Consider the following 17753-nt stretch of genomic DNA (forward strand, 5'->3'; position numbering starts at 1 on the left):
CTTGTAGCCACAAGGTAACCTTTATGATTAAAGCCTTGTGCTAAGGATGGCAGAACAGAAATTTGGAAGGAATCTGGAATGAAGACACCACTGGGCCACTGTATCAGTCCTCAACTAGTTACCTTTGGCTTTGCACAAGAGAAAAATAACCCTTGGCTATTTGCTATTTAGGTATCTGTCTCATCCTAACTGATACATCAAGCTTTAGACCAATGAGTCAAAGATCGGAGGTGGTCTCAAGGGACCTCAGAACCAGAAATGGCCTTCACTTTACAAAAGCATAGCCTGGCAAACTGTTAGATCTCTTCTATGTGTGAATATGCATTCTTACTGATGAAATAACATTTGAGCGTGTTATCAACTAACCAATCACACCTTGGTACGAACGACAGGTCATTCAACATACTAAAAGAATGTGAATTTAGATGAGAGGATACATAAGCCTGAAGTTATTCTAAGGAGCAAGAATTGGATGGGGTTGCAGGGGAGATTTGGGGCATCAGGAGTACTCTGGGAAGTGAGAGGAGAGGTCAACCAGAAAAAACAAAGAAGCAAAAACGGCAAGGGATCCTGGGAATAGCTTTAACTTTCAACATTAGCTAGTTTCAAATTATTGTTTTATTGGGAAAGATTATTTTTTAAAAATTCAGGTGTTTTTTTTTTTTTTTAAAGGCGAGAGAAGCAATAATAGAAGGATTTGGTAGCCTGATGATAAAATAAAATAAAAAATAAACAGGAAAAACTACTTACTCCATTTCAGAACATTTTGACATGTGCCAATAGGAAAGGGTCTTCATGGTCCCTGGGGGCAGCTGCTTGACCCCATATACCCTTCCCTCTTCCTACAGTTTTCCCTACAAAAGCGTATTCTTGGGGCGCCTGAGTGGCTCAGTTGGTTGGGCGTCTGCCTTTGGCTCAAGTCGTGATCCCAGTGTCCTGGGATGAAGCCCCATGTCGGGCATTACTTACTGCAATAAGTAAATAAAATCTCAAAAAAAAAAAGTATTCTTGGGGAAAATGGAAGGTAAAGCATATGACAGGATATAGTCAAAGCCAGGAAATAACTTTGAATGGGCCTCTTGTAACAGGACAGTGAATTTCAATTTCATCTTCCAACCTAACAACAAAGGCTGATTAATATTAGTTTATGGAAAATAGGCAATTACACAAAATACAGGACCAGAACCAAAATTCGTTTTTAAAATGTGAGTTTTTTGCCACTTGGAGGATTTCATTCCAAACTCTCAATTATATAATTACAAAAAAATCCATGTTTCAGGAAAACATACTTAATCTTAACATAAAATTCATGTCACTTATCACAAAGTTAGACAGTCAAGTGTATAAAGGAGAAACAAAACTGAAGCAGTATTTACAAATTTAGACTACATGAGACATTGTGAAGACTTGTTAATAAACAATACAATACATACTTTTACACACTACATTTCAAAAATGATGCATCTGTGAACAATACGATAAAGGTCATAGCGTTAAAGACTTTAAATTAAATTCAAGGTTGTCATGTTGAAGATTTTAAATTACAGGTTGGTAGAGTTGAAGGCTAAATGCAAGGCCAAGGTCATAGTGATGAAGTCCAAGGTTGTAGTGATGAAAACTTTAAATTCAAGGATAGATTGTCTAAGAAAGGACAAACAACTAGCATTCAAGCTATTTAATCAGTTAGTTTCCTGTGAGTACAAAATATATAGGAATCACTAAATGGATTAGCCTAATTACAAATTCTGTTAATTTCTAAATACTTCGCAACTGCAAGAAGTCTTTTCACAGAATCATTCAGTCACGTAGTTGCTCTCTATCCTTCTGTAGGTATTTCTGCTACAGTTTTCAATCCTTATTCAAAACAATTCCCTCCCATTTCCATATTTGTGTAAGTATAAAATATTTTGAAACAAAGAAATGTCTGTTCTTTAGCTAGAGAACTATTCTCCCACTGACTTCTAGAAGAGAGAGAAAGAAAAAAAAGATTCCCATTTCCTCCTCTACCTCAAAAACACAAAGCAAACCAAAACAATCCAATTCGTAACGAGGTGTCGCATAGAACCCAGGGCCCGGAACAATATTTCATGCTAGCTTTCCTGCTATATGCGGAGAACAATTTCGTTATTTACATTATTGGGAAATCTATTTAACAACTGGATTCATGCCAGCGCTTCCATCAGCATGGCCTCCCTAAAAAAGGCGAGAGCAGCGGCGTCTGCGAATGGGGACATCAAAGACTCTCCTCCGTCTCTCTTCCTCATCGTCTTCGTCAGACTCGTCCATATCCGCCGAGTCATCATCGTCTTCTTCCTCCTCCTCCTCTTCTTCCTCTTCCATCTCTTCATACTCATCAGGACCCATCTCCTTGAAAGAGAAAACAATCTTTTGATAAGAACTTCCATCAGTTTTTTTATACTTATTTTATGCAAATTCTCATTTACCTAGAATATAACAACTGGACATGCCAAATAGGAATTTTTATACAGTTGAACCGTGTATTTTCCTAAATCCACATGCTGATGCAAGATTCTACAGTGTATATAACATATATCACATTTTAAAAGGCTCAATGTGGTTTTAATGGTAAATCTATTTCATTAATACCGTACTTCTATTTTACATGGTAGTTGGTAATTTGTACAAGGCAGCCTACAGACCACTTCTAACAACCCGAGATAAAATTTTACTGGATTTATTTTAGGGTATTAAGTATCAATTCTTTATTAATCTACACGCCAACAGAAAAGAGGACTCAAAAATATTACTAAGGTATGACCTCTACTGGTAACTTTTATGTACTGTCTGGAGGTCTAATAGACTTCTACTGAACTCCTATAAAGACACATCATTTCAATTCAACCACCAGGGGCAGCCTCTACTTGGAAGTTACGTTGCTGAAGGCTCTCAGAATTAGGGCACCAGGGAGGTGCAACGTGCAGTATCTCAACGTCTCGTGGGAACTTCAATTCTGCTTAAGCAGTGTCTCTAAGTCTTGACTTACACTGCTGTCAATTCTTCTCTCTCATACATTTGAAGACTCAATGAGAGGAGTCGCTATATTGGAGAGAGTTCTGAGCAGCAAGGAGCGCCTAGCTGGTGATGTGGGAACTACTGGGAAACATGGGATATGTTTGTCAGCACAAGTCCTTTTCTGGAGGCCTTTACAGCATCCCGTATCCAGCACTCACTACCCCTCTGATCTCATCTCTAACCACTCTCCCCTGGCTGCTGCACTCCAGCTACCCTGGCCTCCTCGCTGCTCTTCACACATGCCAAGCATTAGCATGTTTATGTAATGTTAAGTGTTTCAGGGCCTTCGCACCTGCTGTTCTTCTGTGTGGAATATCCTTCTGCCACATATATCCACCTGGCTCCCTCTACTTCTTTCAAGTCTCAACTCAAATGTCGCCGAGGCCTTTCCCGACACATCTTTATATTAGAACAACCCAACAGGACACTCCTTACATATCCTTTACTCTGATTTTTCTCCAGAGCACTTACTACTACTTGGTGTAACTAGGTAGTGTTTACTTGCTACCCTTGTCTCTTCCAACTAGAATGTAAATTTCAAGGCAGAGGTTTTTTTTGTTTTGTTTTGTTTTTTAATTTCCTCAACTTTCTTCTTTTCTTTTATTGAGGTATAATTGACATACAACATTACATTCATTCATTCCAGGTGTACAACATAATTATTTGATATTCGTATATATTACAAAATGATCACCACAGTAAGTCCACTTAATATCTGTCACCGCACATAGTTACAGAATGTTTTTTCGTGATGAGAACTTTTAACATTTATTCTCTTAGCAACTTTCACATATGCAGTGCAGTCGTCACTATACTCAGCACGCTGTACGGTACGTCCCCGAAGGCAGACTCTGGCTGTACTGTTCACTGCGTTTCCCCCAGCACCTCGCAGGGACTCAATAAATATTTGTTGAGCAAGCAAATTAATTAATGTGGGAGAAAAAAATTGTTCTTTAGGAGCTGTCAAAGGATTGTCACTTAGGATTTATTTTAACACTAATAACAACAACATTAACAACAATCAGAGAAAATATACATAAATATGACATGATATTCCATTATTTTTATTGTTTGATTTTTTTTAATCTAGGGAATGAAGACTTTAAAATTCAGTAGAAGGCTCAAAAGGGGCAAGGGGGAAGGCTCAGGAAATCCTAAAACATTAAATTCAGGTAGTATGATCATTAGCCATCTTATTGAAGAAGAAAACAGAAAAAAATGTTAAAGAAGTCAGTGTGGCTCAAAAGCAAGACCGCTGATGATCTCAGATAAAAGTGTACATACAGAAGCAGCGGACGGAAAGAGGCACACACAGAGAAGAACGGAAATAAATAAGCAGCAGGAACCTCTGAAGTGTCCACGAGCAAACAATGAACCACCTAGAGCAACAAAAGGCTTGCGACCAACCAAAGCATACCTTGTAGTGACATTCAAAGTATAAAGTAGAAGGAAGTATTAAGTACAATGATTCTCATACCATTAGGGCACAAAAAAGGAGAACAATTCAGTTTCCATATCAAGAAAACTAATATTTCAACAGGAAAGGTACAATACAAATACAACACCATACAAATACAATCCCCACTGCCTCTTTCATGTTGATTAGAAGTAAGTCCAGAATTCTCATTTCTTTTTATTGATATCTCATCCTTGAGAGGGAGAAACATTTTCCACAAGGCAGGTCAAGATTTTATATGCTTATTTGTGGTTGGGAGGAAATTAAAACTCTAAATAAGTAAGAACATAGTTAAGAGGGTTGAACATGTCATGAGTTTATTATTATAATTTAAAATTATAAATTTAAAAATTGTAAACTTTAAAAAAAGAGTAAGTAAATACTATAAAATTTCTCAGTTTTCATCTCTAACGTGATAAATATTGATATAACCCACATCAACAAGAGTTCTTTGGAGTCCTCAATAACTTTTAAAAGCTTAAGGGAGCCATGAGACCAAAAAGTTTGAGAACTGCTGTCCTAAATTAAAGACTACTTTATACCCACCCTAACAAACATTAAAAACAAGTCTCAACGGATCAAGCTGACCCCATTGTAACTTAACTGCCTGCCCAAACAAACCTCAACATTCTTCACACTTTAGGTCAGGAATATTAGCAATTTTAGGACAAGAAATATTATCAAAGAGAGAGACTTCATAATAATAAAAGAAAGCACTTCATTAAAAAGACATAATCATCCTAAGCATATCTGCATATAATTAGAGAGCTTCAAAATACATGAAGCACATCTGATAAAATTAAAAAGAGAAATAAACAAAACTGTAATTATGGCTGGAGATTTCAACAATCATCTTTCAGAGAACAAGGACAAAAAAAAAAAGTCAGTTAATATATAGAAGACTTGGAAAACAGTCAACCAATTTGAACTTTCATTTATAGGATAATATTCCCACAATTGGCAGAGTATACATTCTTTTCAAATACACAGGGATTAGTTACCAAGATAGACCATAATGCTGGGACATAAAACCTTTAAAAGGATTGAAATTACACAGTGAGTTCTCTAACCATAACAAAATTAGAAATCAGTAAACAAAAGTTAACTGGAAAAGCTCCAAATGTTTGAAAATTAACACATTTCTAGAAAAGTTACAGATCGAAATTAAATTACAAGGGAAATTCCAGAATATCCTGAATTAAATGTTAATGAAAACAACATATCAAAATTTATAAAATACAGCTAAAACAGTGCTTTAGAGAAAAGAAAGGCCTAAAATCAATAACCTAAACTTCTACCTTAAGAAGCTTGATAAAAAAGCAAATGAACCCCAAAGTAAGTAGGAGGAGAGAAATAAAGAAAACCGCAGAAATCAATGAAATAGAAAATGAGCAAACAATAGAGAAAACCAGTGAAACCCCAAGTTGTTCTTTCAAATGACTAACAAAAGAGATAACCCCTTAGGTAAACTCATCAATGGAAGATATAAATTACCATTATTAGGAGCAAAAAAGGACATATGACTATAGTTCTTGCGGCCATTAAAAGGATATCAAGGGAAAATTATAAATAATTTTATGCTAATAAATTCAACATTTAGACAAAATGGACAAATTCCTTGAAAGACATAAATGACCAAAAGTGAAATAAGTCGAAGTAGGAAATACATTAAACTCCTATTCAAACTTTCCCACAGAGAACTCTAGTCCCAGATGGCTTCACTAATGAGCTGTATCAAACATTCATGGATGATACCAATCTCAGACAGAAACTGGACCGGTCAAAAACAGGAGACTGTTACAAGAAGTACAAATTCCTGGTACTGGAAATACACAGTAGAAAGCATTCCTGCACTGGGAGGGAAGCTAAACTTCACTTCCAAACCCAGACCGTAGATCCTTTTTACTAGACATGCAAGCAAAGTGGCCTAAAGTCTCGTATCATTCTTCTCTTTCCAAACGGGGGTTGGGAATGTGTCAGCTCTGGGTCAGACTAATCCTATGTCCATCTTCCCAGGAGCCAGAGGGCCCTTTCTGAACATTCAACACCTACCACTCAGTCACACTCTGGGTATACGAGCCATATTTTATTCCTATTGAATAGCTGGAGCCTCATAAGTCTCTTGTAATCATTTTATAATCCGTAAGACTGGGGGACTGACACTATCATAAAGCAATCCTCAAAGTGAGATTTAAAAATTATACCTAAGTTGCCTTAGGAAATGATCCCAAAGAGAGATGACTACAAAGAGGATTTAAAGGGTAGACTTGCACTTTTAGTAGTCTCTTTCTAGGATAGTTATATTATTCTACAAAATTGGGATTTTTAGCAAAAACACTGCAAAGAAATTGCTTTTCTAATCTTAATGAAATAAAATAAAGCCTATTCTAACTGGTCTAGTGTTTCTCATTAGGCCACAGAACTTTTTTTGGAAATGGTGGAAAAGAGGCTGAACCTTTAAAACCAATACCTTTCTACATGATACTATGATGGTGGATACGTGGCATTATACACTTGTCCAAACCAAAAAAACATACAACACCAAGAGTGAACCCTAATGCTATAGGGTGATTATAGCTATAGATATGGGGTGATTATGATGTCCCAATGTAGGTTCATCAACCGTAACAAAAACACCACTCTGGTGGGAGATTGATGAAGAGGAAGTCTGTGTGTGCAGGGGGCGGGGGGTATTTGGAAAATTTCTGTACCTTCTGCTCAATTTTCTGTGAATCTAAAACTGCTCAAAAAAAAATGACATCTATTAGAAACAAAACAAACAAAAACAGCTAATAGTAGAGTTACTCTGATTGAAGTGTATGGAGTCTAGCTTACTTATTATCCACCACTCCCACATATTCACATGGCCCCCCCACGATATTTCCTCAGAATCTCTAGGGTTCTCTGGAACACCATTTATAAACCATTTGTCTGGCTAATCAACAAAATCCCTCTGTGGAGTTAATTCTACAAAGTCATGGAAATCAGTCCCAGAGGAAAATTTAACTCACCAATCGGGCTATAGACACCCTGAATGTTGGACAAGCCATATGGAATCGGGGAATAGCAACATTAAAGATCTTGTCTTTAAAGTAAAGAAAATGGAAGGTATAATATCCTTCCATATATCCTGATGTTGTAGAAAATGTGGTACAACTTGTGTATTCATATACCCGACCTGGGCTGATGATTGGAAATTCACCTGCAGAGAAAACAGTAATAAGAAACCAAGGTATAAAATTCAGTTCTTCATTACAGTAAATAAGGAATGTCCTCTATGAGATTACGTAAACTATGTTAAAGTAAATGCACAATTAGAAAAAAAATCTAAAGTGCCCTGATAATCAAAATCTTTTAAAAAGCTGATGGTCAATGACAATCAGAGCTAATGATGATTGAAATCCACAAGTAAGAATCTGTGCCACTGATTTTAACATTTCCCCCAAATTTCAAAAACATGACCAATATGAAATTTATTTTCCCTTTCTGCCCTATGCCTGCTAACCCTGCAGAGTACGACAGTGAATAATTATCCAGCTAAAAAAGATGACGAACTTAAGAAGCGAACAAGGAACTCAGGTGATCCACAGAACGGAAAATCGATCCCTGAATAACTGTTTGCGATAATTTTAGAAAAGTTCATGTTTAAGGTACTAAACTAATAGAATAACGATCTTTACACATTATATTTATGAAGCAAAGTATTGGAGTTACAAGAAGCCCAGAATCTATGATATTTCTCGCACTGTAAACACAGCTATTAAAAGACACAGTCTTGGAGCGCCTGGGTGGCTCAGGGGGTTAAGCATCCAACTCATGATTTCGGCTCAGGTCACGATCTCACAGGTGGTGAAATCGAGCCCTGTGTCAGGCTCCAGACTCAGCGGGACGTCTGCTTGAGATTCTCTCTCTCCCTCTCCCACTGCCCCTCACCCCACTCATGCTCTAATAAATAAATAGATCTTAAAAAAAAAAAAAATACAGTCTCATCCACTAACTACGTCGTGCCTTTTCCCAGCAGAAGGTCACATACATGCGCTCCAAAATGTCTTAGAGGCGACTGCCCTATAAACACAAACCCTGAGTTACATACATACCAACTACTCCAGGTCCTTGAACTTCTTCTACATCACCTTTAGCATTTGTTATTCTCCAATAGCGACTGTCCAGCTGACAAGCCTTCTCAGGAAGCGCATCCTTTGACATTTCAATCCTGGAGAAGGAATGGGGTGGCAGAGACACAAATCTGGCCTGAGTTGGTTTCTTTTGCTTAAGAGCTATAATATTTGGACTAAAGACTGTGTTAACCATCTATTTCTGTAAGTTCTCAAAGATATGGGCCTGATTAGCTTGACTCTTGCACAGAAATGCCTTACTCAATTGTACACCTGACTTGCCGTGAGAATCAACAATAGAATGGGGAACATAAAAATTTATGAACACATTGGTGATAATAATTTTTTGCTCTTCAAGTAAAGATCAACGTACGAAATGCTTTCTAGAATACAGTGCAATAAAAAATTCTGTTTTGGGGTCCCTGGGTGGCTCAGATGGTTGGGCATCAGGTCATGATCTCTAGGTCCTGGGATCAAGCCCTGCATTGGGCTCCCAGCTCAGCAGGGAGTCTGCTTCTCCCTCTCCCTCTGTCTCTGCCTCTCCCCCTGCTCATGCTCTCTGTAACTTTCTGTCTCAAATGAATAAATAAAATCTTTAAAAATAAAATTCTGGTTTTTTTAATTTGTTATTAAAAAACTGACTCTGAAGACATTTCCCTTTTTTCCATTAACTTCTAGAAAGCTCAGAGAAAAATGTCACCAGTCAGTTACTAGAATTATACCTTGACTCTTTCCCAGTACTGTTATTTCCCCCTTTCTCTAGGAATCTGCTGTCTTGTTTTCATTTGGAGTACCCTATAAGCAAGTGTCGGTGTTACTACTCTAAGCATGTGTCACTCTTAGACAGGACCTGAATTAAACAATTAAAATAACAAAATCTGCACGTGTGTAACTGGACATATCAAAGGCAGCATATAATACCGAATTCCTAGGATGCTCCATGGTTAGAATACACAGCAAAAATATTTGCAGTATGTACATATGCATGTATACGTATTTCTAAAATGTCTGTAATATATCATAAAATACATAAAAATATATCTAAAAACAAAGTATCCTTAATTCCTTAAAGGAATGAGTTATCTTTATGTCACAGCACAGAGTACTTCTAATTAAAGCAAATTTAATATCTGTTTTTTATTTAACCAAATCCAATGCTGATACAAAGGCAGCACCTGACAAATATTTACTAGAGCTTTTATTGAATCCAGGCAGCCTAAATGAAATTGAAAATGCATGGTTTTAGCTTGAACAATTTGATAGCTTCTAAATACAACTCTCACAGAGAGCTTTCCTGATGATTCTAACTTACTGTCCACCTCACAAAGTACCAGGCACAATTCTTTAAACACAGTACATTTGCAAGACATAACTTAAGTAACTTGGAGGTTACTATAAACTCAAGGTACCAGATTATACTAGATCATAAAATTACACTTTATAAAAGTATATATTATTATACTAGATGATAAAAAATTTTGTTATCCACCTTCCTCCACACCTCAGCAAAAAGCTGTTTTTCAAAACGTGTTTGATGACCATGTCAAAGGGGGCAATAATGACACAGCCACAGGCTGTACCCCGTTTACATCTCTCACCTGATTCGGTATGTGAAGAAGTAGTGGGGAGGATGGACAGAGCTGAGTTCCGGCAGAAACGATGTAGAAACTGAAACCGTGATGTCCCCAGTTGTTGCCACACACTCTGGATCATGAACATATCTAGGTAATTTTAAAACATTAAACATTTTTTAATCAACTAACTTCAAGCCTGTAAGAGATTTCAAGAGACAATGCAAAATAGCTTATACTTCACCTTACAATCAAAAATTTAAACCATATTTGGGAACTTAAAGATAAAGTCCTAGGAAGCTTAGAAGAAAATTATAAATTACAAGAAAACTAGAAAAGCTTGAAGACTTCAGATCAGTAATGATAGCATTAATGATCAGTGGTTCAAATAATGATTCAACAATTAAACTGGAAACTAAAAAGAGCTTATCTCAGTTTTCAGAGATCAGTGGTTCAAATAATGATTCAACAATTAAACTGGAAACTAAAAAGAGCTTATCTCAGTTTTCAGAGCCAGGAAACTTTTGGGACATCTGAGAGTCCTATCGACAGTGGCACTGACAATAAAGTGTGTTGGTATGTTATTCTAGAGACCTCTAATTTATAGTTAATCTATCATTTTTGCCAACCAGGCTACTATGAACCAATATTACCTCTAGTACTATCTATAATACCAGGATGTTTCATTTACAGATGATAAATAATATCTGCCAAGAGTTCACAGTTACTGACTTGCTATCCATGATAAATCCATTAACTGGCAAACAGCCTGTCGTCCCCCCCCACAAAAGAAACTATGTATAAAAAGAAACTGTACCATAAAGCTGTAACTTCGAAATCAAAACCAGTTTTTCCTCTGGATCCTTCAAGATAAGAAAAATACCGGCTATTCAAGTATTTGAATGTGGCTTTAAAGTGGGAATAACACAGTGGCATTTAAGATAACGAGAGGTTCCTGTTATTTGCCTTCTTTTGAAACTTCATCTCAAGATGTGTAACTAATGGTTTTTTTCTGACTTACAATCATTTTAATTAAAAAAGTCCTGAGTGAAATACCTGAAAATTTGGTCTCTGATGATTGGGAAGCCACCCGATACAACGTTGTTGACATAAGAAGTAAACCAGTCAGTAAAAGTAGCACCTATAAACCAGGGGAGGAAGAAAAGGACAAATAATTTTTGTAAAATCTATATTGGAAACAATGGTAATTTCTCTATGCTTAAGATATGAGTTCAAAACTAGAAACACTTACAATTGTACTAGTCCATTATCAGGTCAATTTCTATTCTCAATTCTATCCATCTCATTCCCACCTGCCTTGCTAGGGAACCCTCCATCTACCTTCAAACTACCTTTTTTTTTTTTTTTAAAGATTTTATTTATTTATTTGACAGAGATAGAGACAGCCAGCGAGAGAGGGAACACAAGCAGGGGGAGTGGGAGAGGAAGAAGCAGGCTCATAGCAGAGAAGCCTGATGTGGGGCTCGATCTCATAACGCCGGGATCACGCCCTCAGCCGAAGGCAGACGCTTAACCGCTGTGCCACCCAGGCGCCCCTCAAACTACTTTTTACACTTACAATTAAATAACAGATTTTTAAACTTTATCTTGTGTTGGTACAAGAATGAAAAGCCTTCTTCTGTCTATAATTTCTAGAGCATATGGAACAGAGAAAATAGAGATACAGCTATGTCTAGGAAGAAACTACAGGAAAAATATCAGCACCAACCCTCAGACGATCAAGGTATATACCTTTGGCCCAGGTACCTCCTGACTCATGCACAAACTTCTGGCAGAAGCCAGGCTCAGCCCAGGCATCTAACAGGGGTATGGCACTGTACAGTTCTGGGCATCAGACCAATCCCAAAGTAGTCTAGCTGTACCACTACAGATTCCGATGCATAGTGGTCCTCCATATTCCCAGTGACCAGCTCAAAGTCCAGTCCAGACCAGACCACACATCCATGATCTAGTGAGCGGATCAATGACAAGTATTTACATGAATTATGTTTGCCCCTTCTATGTAATACAACGTAACTTTCTCAGACCCCCACATCTATTACTAATACATCTCAGTGCCCAGCAATATTAGTCCCTGAATCAATGTTATTCAATGAATTTCTCTGTAATCTTGTTTCTATTAAGACAGTTCTCACACTCTGCCATGCTGAACATCGGAGCTAAACTTATAGTATTTACTTACTACTCTATTTAGGGAATAAAAGAAAGATACAGTTTAAGCTTGGGTCTCAGGGTTTATAGCTTTAAAATTCTAAAGGCATCAATTGAGAAAAGGTAAGCTATAATAGTTGGCTCTTTTCTCAACATCCACTAATGAATGGCCAATTCTAACCCTTTAATTACTGAATGTTCTATTTAAATGATCACCTACCATCGAAGCCCTCTGAACAAGATACTAAGGAGGCATATGAATAACGTCATTAAAATTCATTGAAGCTATAATTTCGTTTTTAGAACTAGTGATTTCCCTATAAAGTTTAAAACATCATTTTGTATATTTCATGGAATAAAATGTTACAGTAAAAAAACACCAATTTTTCATGGTCTACATAAAAATGAAATTGGCATGATATGTTTTAAGGTACCTTAATTTATAGTAATACACACCCAGGTGTGTTCTTTAAAATGAGGACAGTCTTTTCTATGCGGTCTTCACCACTCAACTTACCTGAACACAGAGTCTAGTTTTTTTGAAATATCTATTAATAATTCACTGAACACCAGGAGAGTCCATCTTGTGTGTGTGTGTGGTTTTTCTGTTTGTTTGTTTAAGATTTTATTTATTTATTTGACAGAGAGAGAGAGACAGCCAGCGAGAGAGGGAACACAAGCAGGGGGAGTGGGAGAGGAAGAAGCAGGTTTCCCCAGCAGAGCAGGGAGCCTGGTGCGGGGCTCGATCCCAGGACCCTGGGATCACGCCCTGAGCCAAAGGCAGACGCTTAACGACCGAGCCACCCAGGCGCCCCATCCACCTTGTGTTTTACCAAAAATTCCAAGAGTGTCAAACTTAGTTGAATCAAGATGTATTTTTATACATTCCAAGGTAGTTTACCTTTTCAAGTAAGCCTATATCTTGGCATCTCTTTGGTAGCACTGGGGTTTTATCAAGGCAGCTTAAAGGAAGCCGCTTTCTTGTCTCTCCTCCCAGCACTAACATCCCATCTCATCTCTCCTCCCTCAGCACATTCTCAAATCTTTTGCTTTGCTCTTATTCCAGGAGAAACCCCAGCTACCAGCACAGTATTCAGATCTTAGTACTCTGCTGTAGTGGCGGGGCCTTCCGCACCATCAGAGACCAGCACCAAAGCAAGAGTGAGAAACTCACAGAGCTTAGCTGGCACTTACCTCGGAGCTCAAGCAGCCTTTAGTTTGTAAACGAGTAGCACCACTGTTCTAGAGCCATGGTGATCATCTCTGAAGGCATGTGCAAAGATGCCAAAGAGGGCAGTAAGCAGGGCCATAACCCCCAGGGGGCACTTAATTTGGAAACCATAGACCAACACGAATCGGGGAGCTAAAAGCTAGAGGCTACGTTAAACAGCTTTTTATAACTTACTACGTAGGGAGAGCTTCCCGATATTGTGAAATATACCATAAACTTGGAACGTGTCACAGTATGGAACGAATGGAGACTAATATTCTGTTCAAGGTTCCAATTAGGAGATACAATTAAATGCAGACACCCCCGCCTACAAGGCCCCTTTACTATTAATATATAGGGATGTTTAAAGTGTGCCTTCGAAAAACAGAATGCATAGTCAGGAAGCATCTCTTGAGCAAAATCTAAGCAAAACAGGACTAGATGAACAGCAAAGGGGTGAGCTGCAATTGCATACAAACCGATTGTTCTCAAAATCCTATGAGAAATACCTTTGAAGGCCAAGAAAAAGTAGCTGTGCCAAAGAGTCTATGGAACCCAGTTTATACTGGTCTCTGAGGACTGCTGTTCTGAGATCTCTAGGGTGATTTATCAGTATTTTACCATAATTGGCACCACAAACTGCATAGGTATAAAGTTGTTTTATCTATCTGTCTCCAATTATGTATTAACACGTTTGATGGAAAATGCATGCATGTGTAAGGTAACTACATACATACTCGTAGTAATTCTATTCATTTCCCTGTTCTACAGCAGAGTCCTAAGAGCACAAGATTATATAGAGTATGGCTTTTCTCCAAATAGAAAACAAATTCACACAAAGTACAAGGGCTCTTCGAATGAGAGCCTAGATAAAGTACTTTATAAACCAGAAAGCTTTAAGAAAGACAAGTATAAACTGCCAGCTGATCAAGTAACTGCAAAGTTTTTACCAACTTCGTTTTTTTGAGCAGGAAGAAGAAGGAAACGGAAGACTATTTTTACACCTACCTATGATAAACATGTCAATAGCAGCTGGGTTCCGAGCCATTTGGTCCTAGGTGAGAAAAAGAACATTATAATTGAGAAAATGACATTTTACTTAATTTCTCATTGTTCATTATCTGTATCTTTCCCTGGAGACAAGCCACAATAGATAAAAATAACAAGTGCTCTAACCAACATCAGACGTTACTCATACTTTTCAGTCCCTGCTCTTACGATTTCTATATTTAGGTCCTTTCTCGAAAGTCCTTAGAAGAGTGCCAGGCACTTCTCAATAACAGTTAAAATGCTTATGTACTGCCATGACTGTTACAGCAAACTAAAAAATTATCCTTTAAGTTAGGAAGTTAAGGTAAGAAGATATACAGCCTATGAAGAAAGGGCTTTAGATTCAGAGTCAAGAGACCTGAACAGTTAGTTCTAGATTGGTCACTGGTGTCAGTAAATGGAGGGACCAAGCCATCATCCTACAACATACAGAGGTAACAAGTCAAAAATGAGATAATACATGAAAATATTTAGGAAAGAAATAAAACTATGAAAGCTCTTTAAATACGGTCAATGTTATATGGAGTCACATGTCTCAGGTATCTATAATTTTCTTTTTTATTTTTTTTTATTTTTTTAAAGATTTTATTTATTTATTTGACACACAGAGAGAGACAGCCAGCGAGAGAGGGAACACAAGCAGAGGGAGTGGGAGAGGAAGAAGCAGGCTCCCAGCAGAGCAGGGAGCCTGATGCGGGGCTCGATCCCAGGACCCTGGGATCAGGCCCTGGGCCAAAGGCAGATGCCCTACGATTAAGCCACCCAGGCGCCCCTATAATTTTCTATTTTAAATTCTTCTTTTAAGTTAAAAGTCCATAGTTTGGCAAAAATGAAGCCAGAAGATCTGAGAAATTACAAAGAACTGAAGAAATAAGAATGAAACCAAATACCACACTTTCTGTGATCGTATTTAAATCATAACAAAAGCCTTCTAAAAAAGAATCCACACTTCTCAACAACTCACCTATCTAATGAAGAGTTCAAAAAGTTTCTATTAAACTCAGAACTTGAGTCAAATGATGTTCAAAAGCTAAATTTTTTAAGTTAGAAATTAAGTTTGAGGGGCGCCTGAGTGGCACAGCGGTTAAGCGTCTGCCTTTGGCTCAGGGCGTGATCCCAGAGTTCTGGGATCGAGCCCCACGTCAGGCTCTTCCGCTGTGAGCCTGCTTCTTCCTCTCCCACTCCCCCTGCTTGTGTTCCCTCTCTCGCTGGCTGTCTCTCTCACTCTGTCAAATAAATAAATAAAATCTTTAAAAAAAAAAAAAAAAAGAAATTAAGTTTGAAATGTATATTATAATTACTTCAACAAATTGCATTAGTTTTTCTTAAACTTAAATTGCCTTAACATGTATCACGGCCTTCTCTCTATATGCACAATGGTTTGCACTGTTTGTCCACAGCTAAAATTTTCCTTGGCATTCCATAATGTCAGAATATTATGGCCGAATATTAGCCCTTTAATTACATGGGCCTAAAATCAAATTGTATAATGCTCTGTACCCATTCTACAGCCCTGGAAACTCCTACTGCACACACCTGGACACTCATCAGAACACATCTTACAGCTGCACTTAAACACACGTCCTACTTACTGGACATTGGTAGAAAACTTCATTTTTGTTTCGGCCCTCCGCAGCTTCCACTGCTATGTACTGACTCAAACCAGTATGTATGCAAAAAGTTAAAGGGAGACAGTATTTCAGTCCCTGTCTCTGCTGGAAGCCTCCGGCGGCTGTATCAACGTCTAACAGATCCTCCGAACGATAGTGATTGGACAGCGCCATACTTCCCAACAATCTGAGAGCACAGACAAAAATTTAATCAATTCCAGTGCGAAACAAACAGCTGTGCTTCATCTTTTTGATGTATGATAATTTCCTATCGACAGCTTTGTAAGAACTGACGTGTCAATCACCAAAAACTTTGCAATTTCTTTACATTCAAACTCCTGAGTGGAAAGATTCTGATTTAAAGTAAAAGTCTAAAATGTCTAAAAAGCCTTTTTAAAAGAAAAATAGTTTTATTGCTTTCAAGACTATCTTGCTGTGATATACTGATTTGCTAGTGTTTTGCTATATATGCGTGTGTGACGACTTTAAAGTTGAAAGGGGGAAAACCCTAATACCTTTATCTTGATACAACTTTTAGCTTATCCTATCCTCTCAGGCAATATCAATGTAAATCAATCTAAACCTTGCCCAAATTTTCATAAACTTGGGATGCCTGGGGTCTAAACTGATCTCACTGCATATTCATGAGAATAGATGTATTGGCCCTTGATGGAAGGAATCCTCGATGATAGGATTCCTATCCTAAGTCTCACTGTTTGGACTGTGGGTAGATAGAAATCTCTGTGTAGAAATTATGATCCGTTTGTCATGTCAATTCTGGGCAACTCTTTTAATAAAGTTCTCTCTTATTTGCTCTTAAAATATGACAATTTTTCAATTTTTGTCAAGTTTCAGTTCAATAGAGAAAAAAGACTAGAAAAAAATAGCCAGTAATTTAGGCTTATTTCATCCTAACTGCCCAATATTTGATTTCTGCACACGACCTTCTGATCTCAGTATGATCACCGCGTAGTCACTCAACTCTGATCTAAAATGGTAACAGGGCCTCATATGATTCTTTGCACACAAAGAGACGCCACGTTCCGTTAGGAACAATACAAAGTTCTCCCTAAATTCTTAGGAACATAAGTGCAACGTCTCTGATATAGCTTAATTTCATAAAAGAACAAAAGGAGTAGGCCCAAAGCATATAGCTTTTAACACTGTGAATAAATTTGACACCTACTGCATGTCTGCTTTCGCCAGAAGGTTCGACAATGATTATTTCCTCTTAAAAATAGGTCACTCAATTATAGGCTATGCCTGAATAGGACAAAATTATTTTCTTTAGTGTATGTAGCCCTGAATAAATAATTGCTTTTTACATGGATGGCATACAGAATTTACATCAAGCTCTCCAAAACAATTTACCTGACCTATAATAGGATAAAGACCTCAAGTGTTCTGAACAGATTTAGTTAATATATACTCTCACGCACATCCACTCTATGTACCACAGCACCCACCCTAACCTCAACTTCATTTTGAGTATAAGGATGCACTGATAGAAACGTTGTTTTTATGAGACTTATTTTG

At 37.6% G+C, this 17753-nt stretch overlaps 1 protein-coding gene across 1 annotated transcript in view; it reads right to left on the minus strand.

Moving 5' to 3' along the window:
- Positions 1-2044: 2044 nt before the first annotated feature.
- FBXO3 (F-box protein 3) overlaps positions 2045-17753 on the minus strand; it is a 31408-nt gene continuing 15699 nt past the window's right edge. Inside the window, exons 5-11 of the mRNA XM_045808526.2 lie at positions 16200-16404; positions 14566-14611; positions 11232-11316; positions 10203-10325; positions 8587-8702; positions 7501-7691; positions 2045-2367 (exon numbers count right to left, since the gene is read on the minus strand). Coding sequence (XP_045664482.1) covers positions 2194-2367; positions 7501-7691; positions 8587-8702; positions 10203-10325; positions 11232-11316; positions 14566-14611; positions 16200-16404 — 940 coding nt within the window. The 3' untranslated portion in view covers positions 2045-2193. The remainder of the gene's footprint in view (positions 2368-7500; positions 7692-8586; positions 8703-10202; positions 10326-11231; positions 11317-14565; positions 14612-16199; positions 16405-17753) is intronic.

This window comes from Ursus americanus, chromosome 24, assembly GCF_024610735.1.
Source record: "Ursus americanus isolate L20-20 chromosome 24, mUrsAme1.1.p, whole genome shotgun sequence".
Lineage (NCBI taxonomy): Eukaryota > Metazoa > Chordata > Mammalia > Carnivora > Ursidae > Ursus > Ursus americanus.